Source organism: Rattus norvegicus, chromosome 3, assembly GCF_021556685.1.
Source record: "Rattus norvegicus strain SHRSP/BbbUtx chromosome 3, alternate assembly SHRSP_T2T, whole genome shotgun sequence".
NCBI lineage: Eukaryota > Metazoa > Chordata > Mammalia > Rodentia > Muridae > Rattus > Rattus norvegicus.
This window is the reverse complement of record NC_141536.1, coordinates 126,896,648-126,913,404: the sequence shown is the minus strand read 5'-3', so window position 1 is coordinate 126,913,404 and position 16,757 is coordinate 126,896,648. Positions and strand designations below refer to the sequence as shown.

Sequence of the window (16,757 nt, the reverse complement as noted above, 5' to 3'; positions counted from 1 at the left end):
ACAATCTAAATCAGTCCCTGTCCCACACTTGGATTAAAACAAAACATACTCTTACATTTCTGAGTTTTTTAAAGAAACCAAAACTCCAGTTATCACTACAGTTTCTCACTGCCCAAGGCTTCTGGGAGAGTATGGAATATATAAAATATGCCATTAAATCAAGCATAGCCATTAAAATTCCACAACCAAGGTGGAAAAGAATTTCATGATTTTATTTATTTAGAAGAACAGGAAGAGGCGGAGGAAGAAGGAAGGAAGGAAGGAAGGAAGGAAGGAAGAAAGGAAGGAAGGAAACATCGTAGCCAGTACTCTAAGATATTTAGGCTTGCTAAATTAGGACACAGAGAGAATTCCAGGATTAGACAGTGCCTATGGAACTGGTAAGAAGAGGGAAGGAATTCCTAGCCTTGGATCAGAGAAGGAATTTCACAATGGTCAACCTCATGATGCCTGGAATTCTGACACCCATCTTCATTCCACTGCGCGGACATTGCATCATGGTAGGAGGACATATAAATGACATGACTTAAAAGGGGGACTGACGTCAGTAAGCAGACCTCACATTCCATGCTGGCACATGGGCCTTCTGCCGAGAAGCAGTGACTCATTGCTCTTCTCTGTTCACCTGACTGAATTCATCCAAATATCCGCTTGCCTCACTTTTATCTTAATTTAGCCCCACGAGAAGGAACAGTCTGCCTCCGGCCACCCTGACATAACATATTAGGCCCAAAGAAAAGGGGGCTGTCAAGGGTCCATGTCCACACTCCCTTAGAAACTCTCCCTATGACCGTCACAGAAACCCCTTGGCAGTCTTCCTACTCCTTTTCCTAACAGCAGCTTGAACCAAGAACAGCTTGTTTGAGTTTCCTCTCTAAAGATTTTGTTTTAAAATATTTTCACACTTCTGACAACTTTCCAAGCTGTGAAGTAGGCAAGAACTCTGAGATAAGTTTCCACTTGACCCTTGACCCTTCAGACTCACTTCAGGTCTTGTCCATTATGTTGACCTTTTCCACCTTATTTTTGTTTTTCTAAATATCTAGGTTCTTTAACTCCTTAGGACCTTGGTATGTGCTGTTCATTTAGCTCAGAGTAGCCTCCTTTATAACCTTTCTCTTGTTCCTTTTTAAATCTTTTACTGACATTTCAAACACCATGGTTTCAGAAAGGCGGATTAGCAGTGGATTCTGCCATCTGAAGTCTCCATCTTAGCCTCTGATTCGATTGTCCGTGGAGCTATTTCAAGCAGTTCCATGTTAAGGAGCATGAAGGAGAAGTTCCAGAGCTGTCTATACACTCTTTTAGTGATTGACTTTGTAACCCCCTTCCTTTGATTATGTAGGATAAAAAGAGCTTACAGAAGTGACACTTCCACTGGGAAGGAAGGAACACCCCTGGTGCAAAGCTCCTCGTTGTGGGAGTCTTGGTCCAACAGCACTTCTTGACTCTGAAATAGTAAAGAATGTGGTTGGAATCCATTCAATTTCCCTGATTGATTTGCTTGCTGTGTTCTCTTCTTGGCAAGCAAAAGATCTTGTCAGGTGGTGTCACCTTCTTGATGCTCTGAGCCTTCAGGCTTTCAACGCTTTTCATATACCATAGATTTCTGGGTTTCTTCTTATTCATTCAGTTTCAGTGCAGTAAGAACTCTGACCCACCAGATCCTAACCATGACACTTTGAACTTTTCAGGATAGTCAGGTGTGTATGTGTGCATGCCCACAAACTCCTATTTGCATGTGCATGTGTTTCTCTTTCTTCCCAACACTGAGTACTTTGAGCATTTCTGGTCCCTTGCTCTGCACACCTGATCTCTCTTCCTTGTTTTGGTAAACTAGTTCTGAACTTCTTGATATGGCAAAACTCTCCTGTGTGCCCAGATCTAGTGTGTCTTAGTGCTGTTTATACCAGGGACGTGTTGCTTCCATGCCTGGGATTGATTGCCTTTCAGTAATGCTCTGGGATCCTGTAACAAATATTGAGACTCTGCAATGTTCTGACCACTGGGCACTCTTTCGTGTGTCTTTTTAAAATTCCACCGTCTCCAGACATAGGAGCCGTCAGTAACTGTTCTTCAGTGTAGTAGGCTGTGTACAGTAAGCAGAGTGAAAGCAGAGTTTGTACCCTGGCCAAATGAGTGTAGGAAACGACGCAAAAAACCAAAGCACAGAGCAGCAGCAGCCCGGAAGGTGTGTGGTGCTCTTAATAGGCTAACGCTGTTTAAGATCTCTATGCAGAGATCAGTCCAGTCTCTTCCAGCTGTCTATCTGCACTATTTGATCATTTCCACTTTATTTGCCAACTCCATATTAAAATAAAGCACACCAACTGCGTTCTGAAGCAAAGGACACTGCTCATAAACCCCGGCCAGCATCCTGAATTATATTGTAACAGACATAGGGTAGGCATACATATAGATGGGAATTTGAATATAATAAGCAAACCCTCTGTTCCTTCAGAATTGTCTTAAAATGCCTCGCATGTTCTAAGTACTGAATCAGTAAAGTCTTCCATGTACTTTTGACTAGTTAAATCAAAAGTTTTCCGATTCAGAGTTTCACTCTTACTCATAAGACAATGTGACATCCAGCCTCTCTTCAAAGTATAAGTTGCATCCTCTCCCGCTATGGTTCAACTAGACAGTCCAGGTAGTGGGAAGGGGGCCCAATGGCAAGGAGCAGAGACTGAGACAGCCTCCAATCTGGTATTAGGGAACCCACATGAAAACCAAGCTGCACTTTCGTTACAAATGTGTAGGGGTCTAAGTCCATCTCCATTGTGCTTCCTGGTTTCTGGCCCTGTCTCTGTGAGCCTATAGTCCCAGGTTGGTTGACTTTGTAGGTCTTCTTCTGGTGTCCTTGACTCCTCTGGCTTGCCCACTTCTATACTCCCATTCCTCCACTAGACTCCCTGAGTTCACCTGATGTTTGGCTGTGGGTCTGTTTCCATCCACTGCTGAGTGAAGCCTCTCAGGAGACAGTCATGCTTTCTCTCTGCAAGCAGAGGCAAATACCATTAATAGTATCAGGGGTTGGCTCTCTCCTATGGTCTCAAGTTGGGCTAGTAAAGGGACCAGAAGGAGAGGAGGGAAGGGGGCTTGATTGAAATTCACTGTAATGTGAATTTAAAAACGTTATATAAAACAAGGTAAACATGAAGAAAGGGGCAGAGTCCAGACCATGAGGTGTTTTAAAAGTAAAATGTGATGAGCTCAACCAGAAACAAAACAAAACAAACAACAAAGTGTGAGGACTTTTATTTTGTTGGGTTTGAGTTTTGTTCTGTTTTGTGCGTTGAAGGTCACTCAGCATGAATTTTTTGTTTGTTTTAGAAATATTGGATGGTGGTAAATAAGAAAGGATATTTGGAAAGGCTAAGACCTGAGAAAAAAATTGTTATCAGTACATTCTGCAGTTGCATGTATTTGAGCAAAAATGTAAGGGAATTTTATCAACATATTTGAGTTGTAAGAAAATGTATCAAATAATTTAATTGAATAATGTTCAGATAAATTTTTCAATAGGAATAGAAGGCAAGACCGCTAAGAAATGCTATTTTTAAATCCATATGAAAGCAAAGAAGATTACTTCATATAATGAATGAGAGCTCAATCAAGTAGAATATGCTGCAAGACTGGGACATGAGAATAGTCTTCATTATTTCAACAATTTCTGGGTTCAAATAGATGTGAAAAACTGGTATGATAAAATATATTTTAATGAGGAAAAAGAATACCCTTGGCAGGGAAGGGAGAGGCAAAGATTAAAACAGAGACTGAAGGAACACCCATTCAGAGCCTGCCCCACATATGACCCATACATATACAGCCACCCAATTAGAGAAGATGGACGAAGCAAAGAAGTGCAGGCCTACAGGAACCGGATGTAGATCGCTCCTGAGAGACACAGCCAGAATACAGCAAATACAGAGGCGAATGCCAGCAGCAAACCACTGAACTGAGAATAGGCCCCCGTTGAAGGAATCAGAGAAAGAACTGGAAGAGCTTGAAGGGGCTCGAGACCCCAAAAGTACAACAATGTCAAGCAACCAGAGCTTCCAGGGACTAAGCCACTACCTAAAGACTATACGTGGACTGACCCTGGACTCTGACCCCATAGGTAGCAATGAATATCCTAGTAAGAGCACCAGTGGAAGGGGAAGCCCTGGGTCCTGCTAAGACTGAACCCCCAGTGAACTAGACTATGGGGGGAGGGCGGCAATGGGGGGAGGGTTGGGAGGGGAACACCCATAAGGAAAGGGAGGGGGGAGGGGGATGTTTGCCCGGAAACCGGGAAAGGGAATAACACTCGAAATGTATATAAGAAATACTCAAGTTAATAAAAAAAAAAAAAGAAAAAAATATTTTAAATCAGTAGAAAAAACTAAAGTGAGTAGAAAAAGTACATTAAGTCGCTATACAAGGAATAACTTTTCTAACAAAATTTTATTATTCAAATTGGCTCACCATTCTAGAAGTATAATCGACCACAAGATCTCCACTGTAATCTTTATCTCAAAATTAATTCCAGAAGTCTCAAGTCTTAAAATTAAAGTCTGTAATTGTAAAAGTACACGTAGGAAACATGGACAAAAATTTTTCATAATTTTCCACTATAGAAGGTTTTCCTGTAAAATTTACAACACAGAAGCCTTAAACAGGAAAGGTTGGCAAATCAGCTGCATAAGCATCAAAAGCAAGTCAGCCAAAAATGAAGATTCATAAGCAGAATCACACATGGCCAAAGACTTCCTGCCTTGATGTAGAGTATAGCAGTTAGGTAGAAAAAAATTAGGCGACAGGTAAAGCAGATTTTAATTCGGGATTGTGTTTTATTGTTCTTATAGCAATGTGGCTAGAAGGCTTGAACACTCAGCCAAAATAAACCCCTTTCCTAAGCAGCTTTGTTCTGTGCTAGCTACAAGACAAGTGATTAATACTGAGATGGACGGGAGAGGGTGGCCTCCGAGATCCCTCCCTTGACCCTCTCCCTGCCCTTTGTCTTCTCCTTAGGTCAAGGACAAGTTGTTTTTGTTGTTGTTTAGTTTTGTTTTTGGTGTGTGTGTGTGTGTGTGTGTGTGTGTGTGTGTGTGTGTGTGTGTGTGTGTGTGTGTGTGAAATAGGTTTTCTTTCTTGAGCATCTTAGTTTTCTGGAAGATTATCCAGTCTCTGCATGATCAGAAATATACTTCTTTCTAGTGAGAATCCTGGGCCCTAGATCAGGGATTGGCAAGTGTGCTGGCTAGTTCTAAGCCAGCTTAATATAGCTGGAGTCACCCGAGAGGCGGGAACTGCAATTAAGAAAACACCTCTAGAAGATTGGGCTGTCTGTCTTCTGGAGGGGATCTGCAGAGGAAGGTCAGGTCTATGGTGGGACCACTCCCGAGCTGATGTTCCTGCCTTCTGTATGAAGGCTGTGCAAGCCCTGAGGAACAAGCCTCCTCTGCTTCAGTTCCTGCCTGCATGTTTCTGCCCGGTTTCAGTTCCTGTCCTGACTTCCTTCAGTGATGAACAGTGATGTGGAAGCTTAAGCCTGATAAATGCTTTCCTCCCCAAGTTGGTTTGGTCACAGTCACAGCAATAGTAATCCTAACTAGGGACACTAAGCTTTCTGTAAATGGCTGAGAGAATAAAGGTCATTGGCTTTACCTGAGCTTCATTATAGTCCCTGCTACCTACTTGTCTTCTCCCTGTGTTCTTTTCCTCTCCTCTCTCACCTTTCTTTTCTTATTTTCTAAAGCAACCATTTAAAATGCTTAAAATGTTTTTCTTAGTAGGTCATAGTTTAATGAGCCCTGACTCCAAGACTTTCAGATATTGGACTGACTACCTTCATTTCATGTCTCCTCTGTACTTTTGCCTTTAGAGATTTAAGCCTCTGGTTTCTAATCTTTTTCAGTTTTGTAGCTAAAATAGTGTGTGTGTGTGTGTGTGTGTGTGTGTGTGTGTGTGTGTGTGTGTGTGTAACTTGAGTTTTAACTTTCATAGGTGTCTAGCTTTACACAAGTTTCATTAGTCTCTCTATTGCTGTGATAAAACAAGTTAGGGAGGAAAGGCCTTATTTTATCTATATGAGTACACTGTTGCTGTCTTTAGACACACCAGCAGAGGGCATCGAATCCGGTTAAAGATTGTTGTGAGCCACCATTTGGTTGCTGGAAATTGAACTCAGGACCCCAGGAAGTGCAGTTAGTGCTCTTAACCACTGAGCCATCTCTCCAGCCCCTAGGAAAGATCTTATATCAGCTTACAGTTCCACATCACAGCCCATCATTGAAGGAACCTGGAAGTAGGAGCTAATGCAGACTCATGGGGGAGTGTTGCTTCCTTGCTCAGCCTGCCTTCTCATGGTACAGAGGACCACTGTTCAGGGGTGGTACCAACCACAGTGAGATAGGCCCTCCCACATCAATCAAGAAAATGCCCTACAGACCTGCCCACAGGGCAGTTCTGTGGATACTTTTTTAAAAAATTAATATTCCTTCTATCTAGATAAGCTTAACCCATGTTAACTTGACATAAACACTAGCCAGTACACTAGTTCTACAAGGGAAATAGCTGCTTGTCTGTCTGTCCTTCCCCGCTGCCTTTTTTTCCTTTCCTTTTTTCTTAAACTTCTCTGGTCATCTTCACCTCCCTCACGCCCCCCCTTCCTTTTCCATCTAACGTTTTCTGGGATTTCAAGAGGGTGTGGAGATAAATACATGTATTTAATCTACCAAATTTAACCAGAAGTTTTCCCAAATCCAATTTGGTTGGTTTTATTTTTACTACTTTCTTTGATAGTTGTTGGTTTAATTTTGCATTTGTTCTCCACGTGCTCCCTTGCTATGCCAGATGTTCAAGAAGATGTCCTTGGGGAAGAAAAATGAGGGGCTTTAAAATGTAATGCTCTTGAAATGTTCACAATGGTTCAGTGTGTGAGATCTCAAGGAGGCTGGGCTATTCCTAACCACCAGACTTGCAGAATAGAAATTCAGCTTCACCCTTATTTGTGTAATCATCATGAGCATTTTTAAATGTCCGTAATAAACTTTGTGGCTTATTGTTTAAAATTGAATTTAAGGTAGTAAGTCAAAGCCTTTGGTATGCAAGCCTCTGGCAGCAGGGAGAGCCTGTGCCAGCTCCCTGAGACCTGATCAAAGGGTGATGCTGAACCTTCTTCTGTGTGTAGTTGCTTTTGTCCTTTAATCTGCTCATGTTCCAGTTCCATTCCAAATACAGGGCTGCACATGCTCTCCCCAGCTCTTGTCATTTTGGCAGTGTCCAGCACTGCCTTTGCCAAATGGCTCCTGTTCAGGCACAGGACCGCCTTTGCCATCCCGTGTATGAGGTATGAACAATGGCTGTCAGAAGTTGGGCATCTTTCAAGTTCTTATTTGGGCCTCATTTTTGTTCTAGTAATCAAATGAAAATTGAGAGCGGAAAAAGACAATTGGCTGAAAGGTGACTCCCTGTCCTTCCTGCCCAGGTTCACCTTTCCTTGCCAGTGAAGACGGCGTGCTCGGCGGGGTGATCGTCCTCCGGTCATGCAGATGTCCTTCAGAGTCTGACCCCTCCCAAGATAAACAGACATTGCTCGGTAAGTGAGCGTCCACTGGGCAGAGCCATGGACAGGCTGATTCCTTAAGTCAGTCTTTATACTGGTGATGGCTACCCGGCAGTGTCCCAGTTCCCACTGTTGATTGTCTGTAGATAAATTTATAAAAAGTCACTACTTATTTTTAAGACTGTGCTTAAAGCATATTTTTAAAATTAATTACTTAATTTTACATACCAACTACAGTTTTTCCTCCCTCTTCTCCTCCCAGTTTCTCCCCACCCCCACCCTATATACTCTTCCTTTTCTCCTCAGAAAAGAGGAGGCCTTCCCTGGATATAAACCAGCCCTGGTACAAGGCTAGACAAGGCAACAGTGGGAGGAGGGGTCCCAAAGGCAGGCAACAGAGTCAGAGACAGCCTCTGCTCCTGCTGTTAAAAGTTCCACATGAAGACCAAGCCATATAATTGTATCAAATGTGCTGAGGGCCTAGATCAGTCCCATGCAGGCTCCCTAGATAGAAGTTCAGTCTCTGTGAACCCCTATGGACCCAGGTTAGTTGATTCAGTGGGGTTTCTTGTGGTATCTTTCACTCTAGCTCCTGCAATTCTTCCTCCTCCTCTTTTGCAGCCCTTTGCACAGCAATGCTTGTTCAGCTGTGAGTCTCTGCATCGGTTTCCGTCAGTTGCTGGGTGAAGCCCCTCTGATGACGATTCTGTAGGTCCCTGTCTACAAGTATAACAGAATGTCATTAGCAGTGTCAGGGCTGGGCTCCCTAGCATGGCATGGGTCTCAGGCTGGGCACTCATTGGTTGGCCACTTCCTTGATTTCTGGTCCATCTTTGGCCCAGCACATCTGGTAGACAGGACAAACTGTAGGTTGTAGGCTTGTATTTGGGTTGGTGTCCCATTCCCTCCATTGGAAGACTTGCCTGAGTACAGGAGCTGGCTGTTTCAGGCTCCATATTCCCCATTGCTGTTGCTAGGAGTCTAAGCTAGGGTCACCCTCAGAGATTCCTGGGAGTTTCCATTGCCCTAGGTTTCTAGCTCACTTCAGAGATGGCACCCTCCCCCATTTCAGTTGTCTCTCCCTTCATCTTCTCCCCACCTGACCCCTCCTGTTCCCATCCTGACCCCCATACCCATCCAGTCTCCTCCCCCAGATACCCACAACTTCTAGTTTCCCTCCTCCATGAGATTTATGTCCTCCCACTTGAGCCCTCCTTGTGACATAGGTTTCTTTAAGTCTGCAGATTGTAACATGTTATACTTAACAGCTAATATCCACTTATCAGTGAGTACATACCATGTTTGTCTTTCTGGATCTGGGTTACCTCATTCAGGATGATCTTTTCTAGTTCCATCCATTTCCTGATAATTTCATGATGTCATTGTTTTTGAGAGCTGAGTAATAATCCAATGTATAAATGAACCACGTTTTCTTTATGCATTCTTCAGTTGAGGGACATGTAGGTTGTTTCCAGTTCCTGGCTATTATGAATGAAGCTGCAATGAACATGATTGAATAAGTGTCTTGTCTCGCAATCTGAAGGTACTGAGTAAAAGCATAATTTAAGGGAGCTTCGATAAAGTCTTTCAGCTTGTCTCCGCTTCTGTTTTATTCCATGGAGCATCAGAGATGACCCGTGACAGTGCATTTAATAACATAGAAACAGGGTTCTTTTTTGTTCTTCCCCCTTTAAAGAGATAAGACTGTGAGGAGCTTAGAACTTTGTCCTGGTTCCCTAGCTTACTATTTTACTACTTTCGTGGATCACCTTACTGTCATTTGCCACTTCTTCATTTGTAAAATGAAATATTTACCACACCTTTCTCATAAAACTGTTTGAGGAAGGTCAGTAAGTGTTTTTGCAGATTTCAGATTGCATCCAGATGTAGTCTTAGGTCTAGCCAAGAAGGTTTCACTTCATATCTTCATATCTGTAGTGAGGAAGCCACCACCTCCCAGTTACCAAGGCCATGGAATTGCCATGGCTCACGGGATGCTGCTACTTATCTATCCATCTATCTATCTATCTATCTATCTATCTATCTATCTATCTATCTATCTATCTACCTACCTACCTATCTATCTATCTATCTATCTATCTATCTATCTATCTATCTATCCATCTAAATCCAAAGTTCTTAAACATCTGTGTGGCAGGGACCCTAGATTTGTCATTTTAATTAAAATATAGATACATCAAGAAAACACATTATAACTGTACTTTCTTTTTTTTTATTGGATATTTTGTTATTTATATTTCAAATGTTATCCTCTTTCCTGGTTTCCTGTCCCTAAACCTCCTATTCCTTCCCTGCTCCCCCTTCTTCTATGAGGGTGTTCCCCCACCCATCCACACACCCCTTCCCACCTCCCACCCAAACAGTCCCTTGTACTGTTGGGGGAGGGGCTGTCCAGCCTTGGCAGGACCAAGGACTTCTCCTTCCGTTGGTGCCCAACAAGGCCATTCTCTGCTACATAGACAGCTGGAGCCATGGGTCTGTCCATGTGCAGTCTTTGGATGGTGGTTTAGTCCCTGGGAGCTCTGGTTGGTTGGCATTGTTGTTCTTATGGGACTGCAAATCCCTTTAGCTCCTTCAATCTTTCTCTAACTCCTCCAACGGGGAGCCAGTTCTCAGTTCAATGGTTTGCTGCTAGCATTCACCTCTGTATTTGTCATGCTCCGGCAGATGAATTAATTATTCCCTACTGAACCTACCTTTAGTAAGCCATACCCAGAATTGCACTCTGTTGCCACCCCAAAGGTCCTGTGACCCCCCCCCCCCCTTAGTGTCTGATGTCATGAGTTGTCTATCATCCTGGCTTCTAACACTGGAGTTAATTGTTAGTTTTTTTCAAAAGGAATTTATAGATTATATACTGCTGTATCTAGCTTTCAGTAAACTTTGGCCCTAGTTTGTCTACCCACCATCAGTGACAAGGTCTTTACTTTCCATCATGGTTCTCTTCTTTGGGACCCTTGGGGACAAATGTCACCAATATTGTGAACTGTTTTATGTGTTTGTTTTTGTTTGTTTGACTTTTTTCTGACACATGGTTTCTCCCTGAAGTCCTGGCAAGTCATGGAACTCTCTCTGTAGACCAGGCTGGCCTTGAACTCAGAGATCAAACTGCCTCTGCCTCCTGAGAGCTGGGATTAAAGCGGTGTGCCACCACCACCCAGTGTGTGAACTTTGATCTTTAACCACTTTCTCCTTGTTATGCTTTCCCTCCCTGAACCTTTCCCAGTTCAGGCTTCCCTTGTCTATCATCTCATAGAAAATTCCCTATGTAGACTATAATCAGTATTTTCTGTATAGCACTGCATGTTTATACTGAAAGTTGAATATCTTTCTTACTGTGCTGCAAGAAGACCAGAATATGTATCTCTTAACATTATTTCCAAGTCTCTACTATTTATGTCATTCTCTTAACATTATTTCCAAATCTCTACTATTTATATCATTACTTTTTTTTTGTAGCCCAGGCTAGCTTCAAATTTTCTATCCTTGTATCTCAGCCTCTCCACTGTTGGAATTACAAGTGTATTCTACCATGTCTGGCTTTTACTTTTGATTGACATATAATTATACATGTGAACAGTATACAATGTGATATTGCAGTTTATCTATCTATGCATTGTATAACGATCAAACCTGACTAGTTAACTGATCTGTCACTAAGCTTTTTATGCCCTTGTTCATAGAACATCTGAAATACTCTCTTGTGGCTACTTTTAAATAGGTAATAGATTAAATATATAATAGATTATAACTAGATAATAGATTAAATATATAACAGGAGGCAGAGGCCCTTTGATCTCTGAGTTCAAGGCCAGCCTGGTCTACTGAGTGAGTCCTACTCTGCTGGGCAACAGAACTTATTCCTGCCATCTGATGGTACCACATGTCCCTATGCTGCAACCGTGCACCTCTCCCCAGACCCAGGGAGCATTTGAGACACTCTCGGTTTCTATGGAATTAACCTTTATAGATTCTACATATGTCATGCTCATTGTTCTTCCCATTTTATTGAGGTAACGCACCACAGCGCGCGCGCGCGCGCGCGCGCGCACACACACACACACACACACACACACACACCACCCCTATACACCACCTGCCTCTGATTACGTTTTACCTTTTTATTGCAGTATCACACCACAAACACACACACATACCACCTGCATCTGATTACTTTTGGACCTGCAGGATGCCAATTACCTAACCTAATGGGAAGAGTTCCCACCCACTCTCTGAACTGACCCGGAACATGCTCTAGTATCATTTTCCACTTCCCCTTCATTCCCTATACTCATCTACGCTGTCCCAAGTCCTGGGCTTTCAATAGCATTTCCAAGCAGACATCCTTGCTCCTCAGTAACTTGCTCTCTCTATTGCTTTTTCTTTTCTTGAAAATGCACTGCCCTGGTAACCTATTTTTTAGGTCTTGTTCAAATGAAAATTCTCTGGAAGAGTTTCCTCCGGGGGATTTCTCCTTCCTTGTGCTCTGCTGGTACCATGCGGTTGACAATCTTATGACATGTAACAAGAAACTGCTGGTCAGATACTGAAGTGCTTGCCTCTCTTTCTGGGCTGGAAATTCTTTTCTCCCTCCCAAATCCAGTTACTTGACAGGATAATCACAGGTTATTGAGAACTAGAAAGGGGCTAGGGATCTGACCTATCTCTCTATGCATTGGAAACTTCTACCTTCTGAAAAGCAGTTGATACACTGTAAGTGGGGTTAGGTACTTGAAATTTGTCCCCATCTAAATAATAGGCTCCCAGTAATTTTTAGATAAATGAATTTAAGGGCTAAATATAGTTTTCATAATATCTCAGCAGAACTGTCTTTCTCTTCCTCTCCTTCTTCCCGACTGGTGTGTGTGTGTGTGTGTGTGTGTGTGTGTGTGTGTGTGTGTGTGTGTGTGTGTGTTTGTGTGTGTACACGTACTTGGATATGGTTGGAGATGAGCATATGTGAGGATTAGAAAACAACCTAAGGTGTCCTCGTCTTCCTCCTTTGACAGGGCCTCTCTTGTTGTTCTTCTTACTGCTTCATACTCCAGGCTACTGCCCCTTGAGCATCTGATGATTTCTTGTGTCTTTCTCCAATCCCCAGTTAGAGCATTGACATTAAAGATGTGCCCTACTGCATCAAGCTTTTATGTGGATTCTGGAGAACTTTACCCACTAAGCCATTTCTTTAGTTTGAGTTGACTGTTCTTCCAGAAAAATGAAATATCACAAAATATTCTCATATGTTCTAAAATGCAAGCAACACAGTTTTGACAATTTTGCTTATTGTTTGTCCAGGAATAAGATGTAGAGATAGTTTAAATGGTTCCCAGAAGACAGCTTCTGTACCCACCCTTACGGAGGGACAGTGTGGCCCTGAACATGTTTCTAACACTTGCCTGTCATGTCCCACTCTCCAGATCAAGAGATGCTGACAAAACCCAGCATACAAACTGCATATTTAACACAAAGCAAAATTTTTGTCCCTGGATGAAACAGCTGAAAAGAATTAATTTTCTATATGATGTTAGAGGGGGGAAATGCCAATATATTTTTACCTGCTAAAGTATAATTGTATGCTCTCCAGGCCTTATTGAAGTGCTTTCTTGAGGCTGCTGGGATTGTATGGTTAAGAACTGTGCAAACAGGAGCTCATCGGTTAAAGCTCATCAGTTAAAAGCACTGGCTACTCTTCTAGAGATCTTTGGTTTGATAGTTAGCACCTACATGGTGGCTTCATCCTCTTCTGGCTTCCCAGGGCACCAGACATGCAGATGGTACACAGACACACATGTAGGTAAAATACACATACACATTAAAATAAATATTTTAAAAATGTGCAAACAAAGGCACATAAGAAACCATCCCCCCTAATGGAATCAGTGAGTGTGCTGCTAATTTAAGCTTGTGATAGAGGTCATTAGAATATATGCAAATACCTCCCATAAATAACTAATCCTGCTTTGTATCCTATATACCATGTCTTGATTAGAGCCTATGAAGTTGAAGATTTTCTTCCTTAAGTGGTCGGTAGGAGCAACAGGCCACTGTAAAACACCCTCCATGTAGTTGAGGGAAATCGTCAGCAACCCAGGTTGTGTAAGGGCTGCACAGTAAAGGGTTCTCTCTTTGGCTCAAGGCTCTGTTGGATTCCTTAATGTCAGACAGGGGTGTAGGCCCACAGTCTTCCAGAACCTGTTCATCTTATGAGCACACATGGTGATTGTTACTTTGCCATTAAGTTAATCCGCTTTACTTAGAGTATAACTCAGGTTCTTTCTACCTGGAAATGTGTTTATGTTGCTGATAATTAAGTTTTGAGTATGGCGTGCTTCCATCCTCTAGCTACCCCTTTATCCACCTCCTGTGATTTTCATCTTTTACAGCGCAATGTTTCATGTATGTTTTAAAGAAGGACATACTAAGTTTGTGAGTTATAAAGAGCAATAATAAAGTGAACACCTGTGGACCTGACGCCCAGCCCAAGAAATTGCCCATTACCCATATCTTTGAAACCCCCATGTGGGCCTCTCTGATCTTACAGCCCTTTTCCCTGAGCTTTTATTTCATGGTTACCTTTGGGTTTTCCTTAAACCCTTTTCATATTTCTAGGTATCCAAATGGTATGTTGTTTGGTAGTGTTTGATTTTTGAACTTTGTTGAGAATTTCTTTGTTCCGTTTCATGGCTAACTGAGAAGAGCAGTGACTTCCTTTATCATTTTCAGCTTAATGCTATCACTGCTCTGCAGTTGCAGTTAGAGCTTCCCTCTGCCTCCCCATGTTGAGAACATGCATTCTTTATGGAGTACTTTTTGTTGTATTGTTACTTCTCCTGTTACCAAAGCATGATGTGGTTTGGACATAAAAATATTACATTGACTTGATGCTTCCTGGAACATCCAAAAGTCATTTTACTGTAATCTTAAAATTCCTCCAGATTTTTTCCCCTGGCATTAAAAGATTGGTGTGCCATAAATATGTGTGCTCATGGAGCTTCCTTCTGGGACAGCAGCAGCACCACTTGATTACATGTCCTTGGCCTCTGTGAGCACCTAAGAAAAGATACTTCTCTGAGGCTCACATGATCATGAAGCTAACTGGCAAATTCGCTTCTAGGACAGGACAAGGAGACTGACCCTGTGGATATTTGGCTGATGTTACTGAGTTGCCTGAGAAGCAGAATGAAAACTTTCATTTCCACAAGGGTCCTGTGAGCCATCGTGGTGGGAAGTTCATTTCCCTTGGCTGTGCTTTAGAGGTGGTCCATCTCCACTACTGTCTTGAAAGATGGGTTGACATTTTAATTCTCCTTTAAGTCAGGGCACATGGTTAAAGGAGCTGAGCTGTTCAGCAAATAAGCAGATAATAATATTTAAACATTTTAGCAGCCACGAGTAAGTAGTCTTAGCAGTATTGTTCTCTGATTTGTGTTTTTGGAAATATTTTTTATCTACTCTGTTTATAACAGAACATTTCTTTCTTTAAATTTTTCTAACATTCTTTTAAAACTAGAAATAGTCTTCTTTGGTTATGATTTTCTTTTTTATGAGAACTATAGTTCTAGCTATTTAGCCACAAGTTTTTAAATTTATTGTTAGGGTTTGTTTTCCATCTAAAAATATGAAGATTTCTTAGTCGAATTCTGCCAGTTATGTACTTGTGGTAACTCTTTTAAAACTCAGGAAGCAATTTTGCCAATTTTATCATCAATTTTTGTCTGGTTAAAGGGTAATGGGTGTCACTGGATCATGAGATCAGTCCTGAATTGTTGAATGAATGAATAAAATCGTGTCTCAATAAACTTCGCTTTATTGAGTGGTTTTCTGTTTAGTAGAGATCATCAAGGTCTCAGCCAGGACCTCTGCAGCTAGCAGTCTCAAGTGCCATCAGAGAATAAACAGGAGGAAAGTCGAAGTGACGTTAGGGCTTTTATTCTGTCTGTCTCACATTCCTTCTGTACATCCCTCCCTTACCCACATCTCTGGATTGTCTCCTCAGCTTAGTGTAAGTGGGGTCCTGTGGAGCTCAGTCTCCATTGCTCCCAGGACAGTTTACCAGTCACAGTTTAACAGGGAAGCATGCCGCCCCAGCTACTTCATGGACATAATGAAACTTGTCTTGTTAGATTCATACAGATTCTGTGTCAAGACGGTAGATCATTTTTGTGTATTACTTCTAAACCACAAGCCACCTACTTACTGGGTGAAGAAGTCCTTAACAGCCAGCAGCAGATAAGAAGAGGCTGCTGTATTTACAGTTCCTCATTCTTCCCACTGAAAAATGCATTTTTCTTTATTCAATAAGGAGTTACTTATATGGTGTGCAAAGCATCCTGTAGTATGTCATCCCACCCAAGTCTAAGGAGCAGCAGCTGACTTGGCAACTGCCCAGCCAAGACGGTTCTGATTTTAGAGTTCTGTTTTCCTCCAAGAAATTGGGACATAAAGCCAAGTAGAGAGGCTTTAAATGGTTGCGGGAGCCAGGGCAGCTGGGGACTGTTAAGGACAATTGGAAGAATATATGTGTGTGTATATATGTGTATATGTGCCTGTCTGACTGAGTCTCTCTCTCTCTCTCTGTCTCTCTCTGTCTCTCTGTCTCTCTCTCTCTCTCTCTCTCTCTCTCTCTCTGTGTGTGTGTGTGTGTGTGTCTCTCTCTCTGTGTGTGTGTGTGTGTGTGTGTGTGTGTATACACACATATCTGTTTAGTCTATATATTTGTGTGTGCCTGGATCTATGTGTTTCTGTATGTCTCTCTATGTGTTTTTCTGTGTTTGTGTCTGTATGTTTGTATTTTTAATGGGGTATCCAAGTGCTTTTTTTTTTTCTGTTTAGAAAGAGAATTCATTTGGATGGGAATTCTTTGCTTTCAGCCTGGTAAGGACTGAAAAAGACATAATTTAAATGGGATAGTATGTGGATAATGGAGAAAGAGAAAGGCATCCTGGGAGAAACATCATGCAGTGTCCAGCTGCATATCTGCCTCGACTGGGATGCCTGAGCACTGCCGGCATGGCACTCAGGGAAGGCAGAACACAGTCTAAGATAGGGAATCCCAGCCTGATTTTCCTGGGTGAGAAGCAAGAGGGACTGAGATGGATGCTGTGGTTCTCAATTTCCTGTGCATCCAGATGCTGCTGAGGACTGAGAGGAGTTGAGAATGGTCATCCACAGGTCTTCCTTTCCCCTG

General features: G+C 42.3%; 1 protein-coding gene across 26 annotated transcripts in view; it reads left to right on the top strand.

Annotated features, from left to right (window-relative positions):
• Tasp1 (taspase 1) overlaps positions 1-16,757 on the top strand; it is a 237,062-nt gene that overhangs the window by 181,859 nt on the left and 38,446 nt on the right. For all 26 annotated transcript variants that reach the window (XR_015682984.1, XR_015682983.1, XR_015682982.1 and 23 more), the window contains 1 exon segment: positions 7,472-7,582. Coding sequence is in view for 16 of the 26 variants with exons in the window: in XM_087652188.1 (XP_087508314.1) it covers positions 7,472-7,582 (111 nt within the window). In the remaining 10 variants the exon portion in view is untranslated.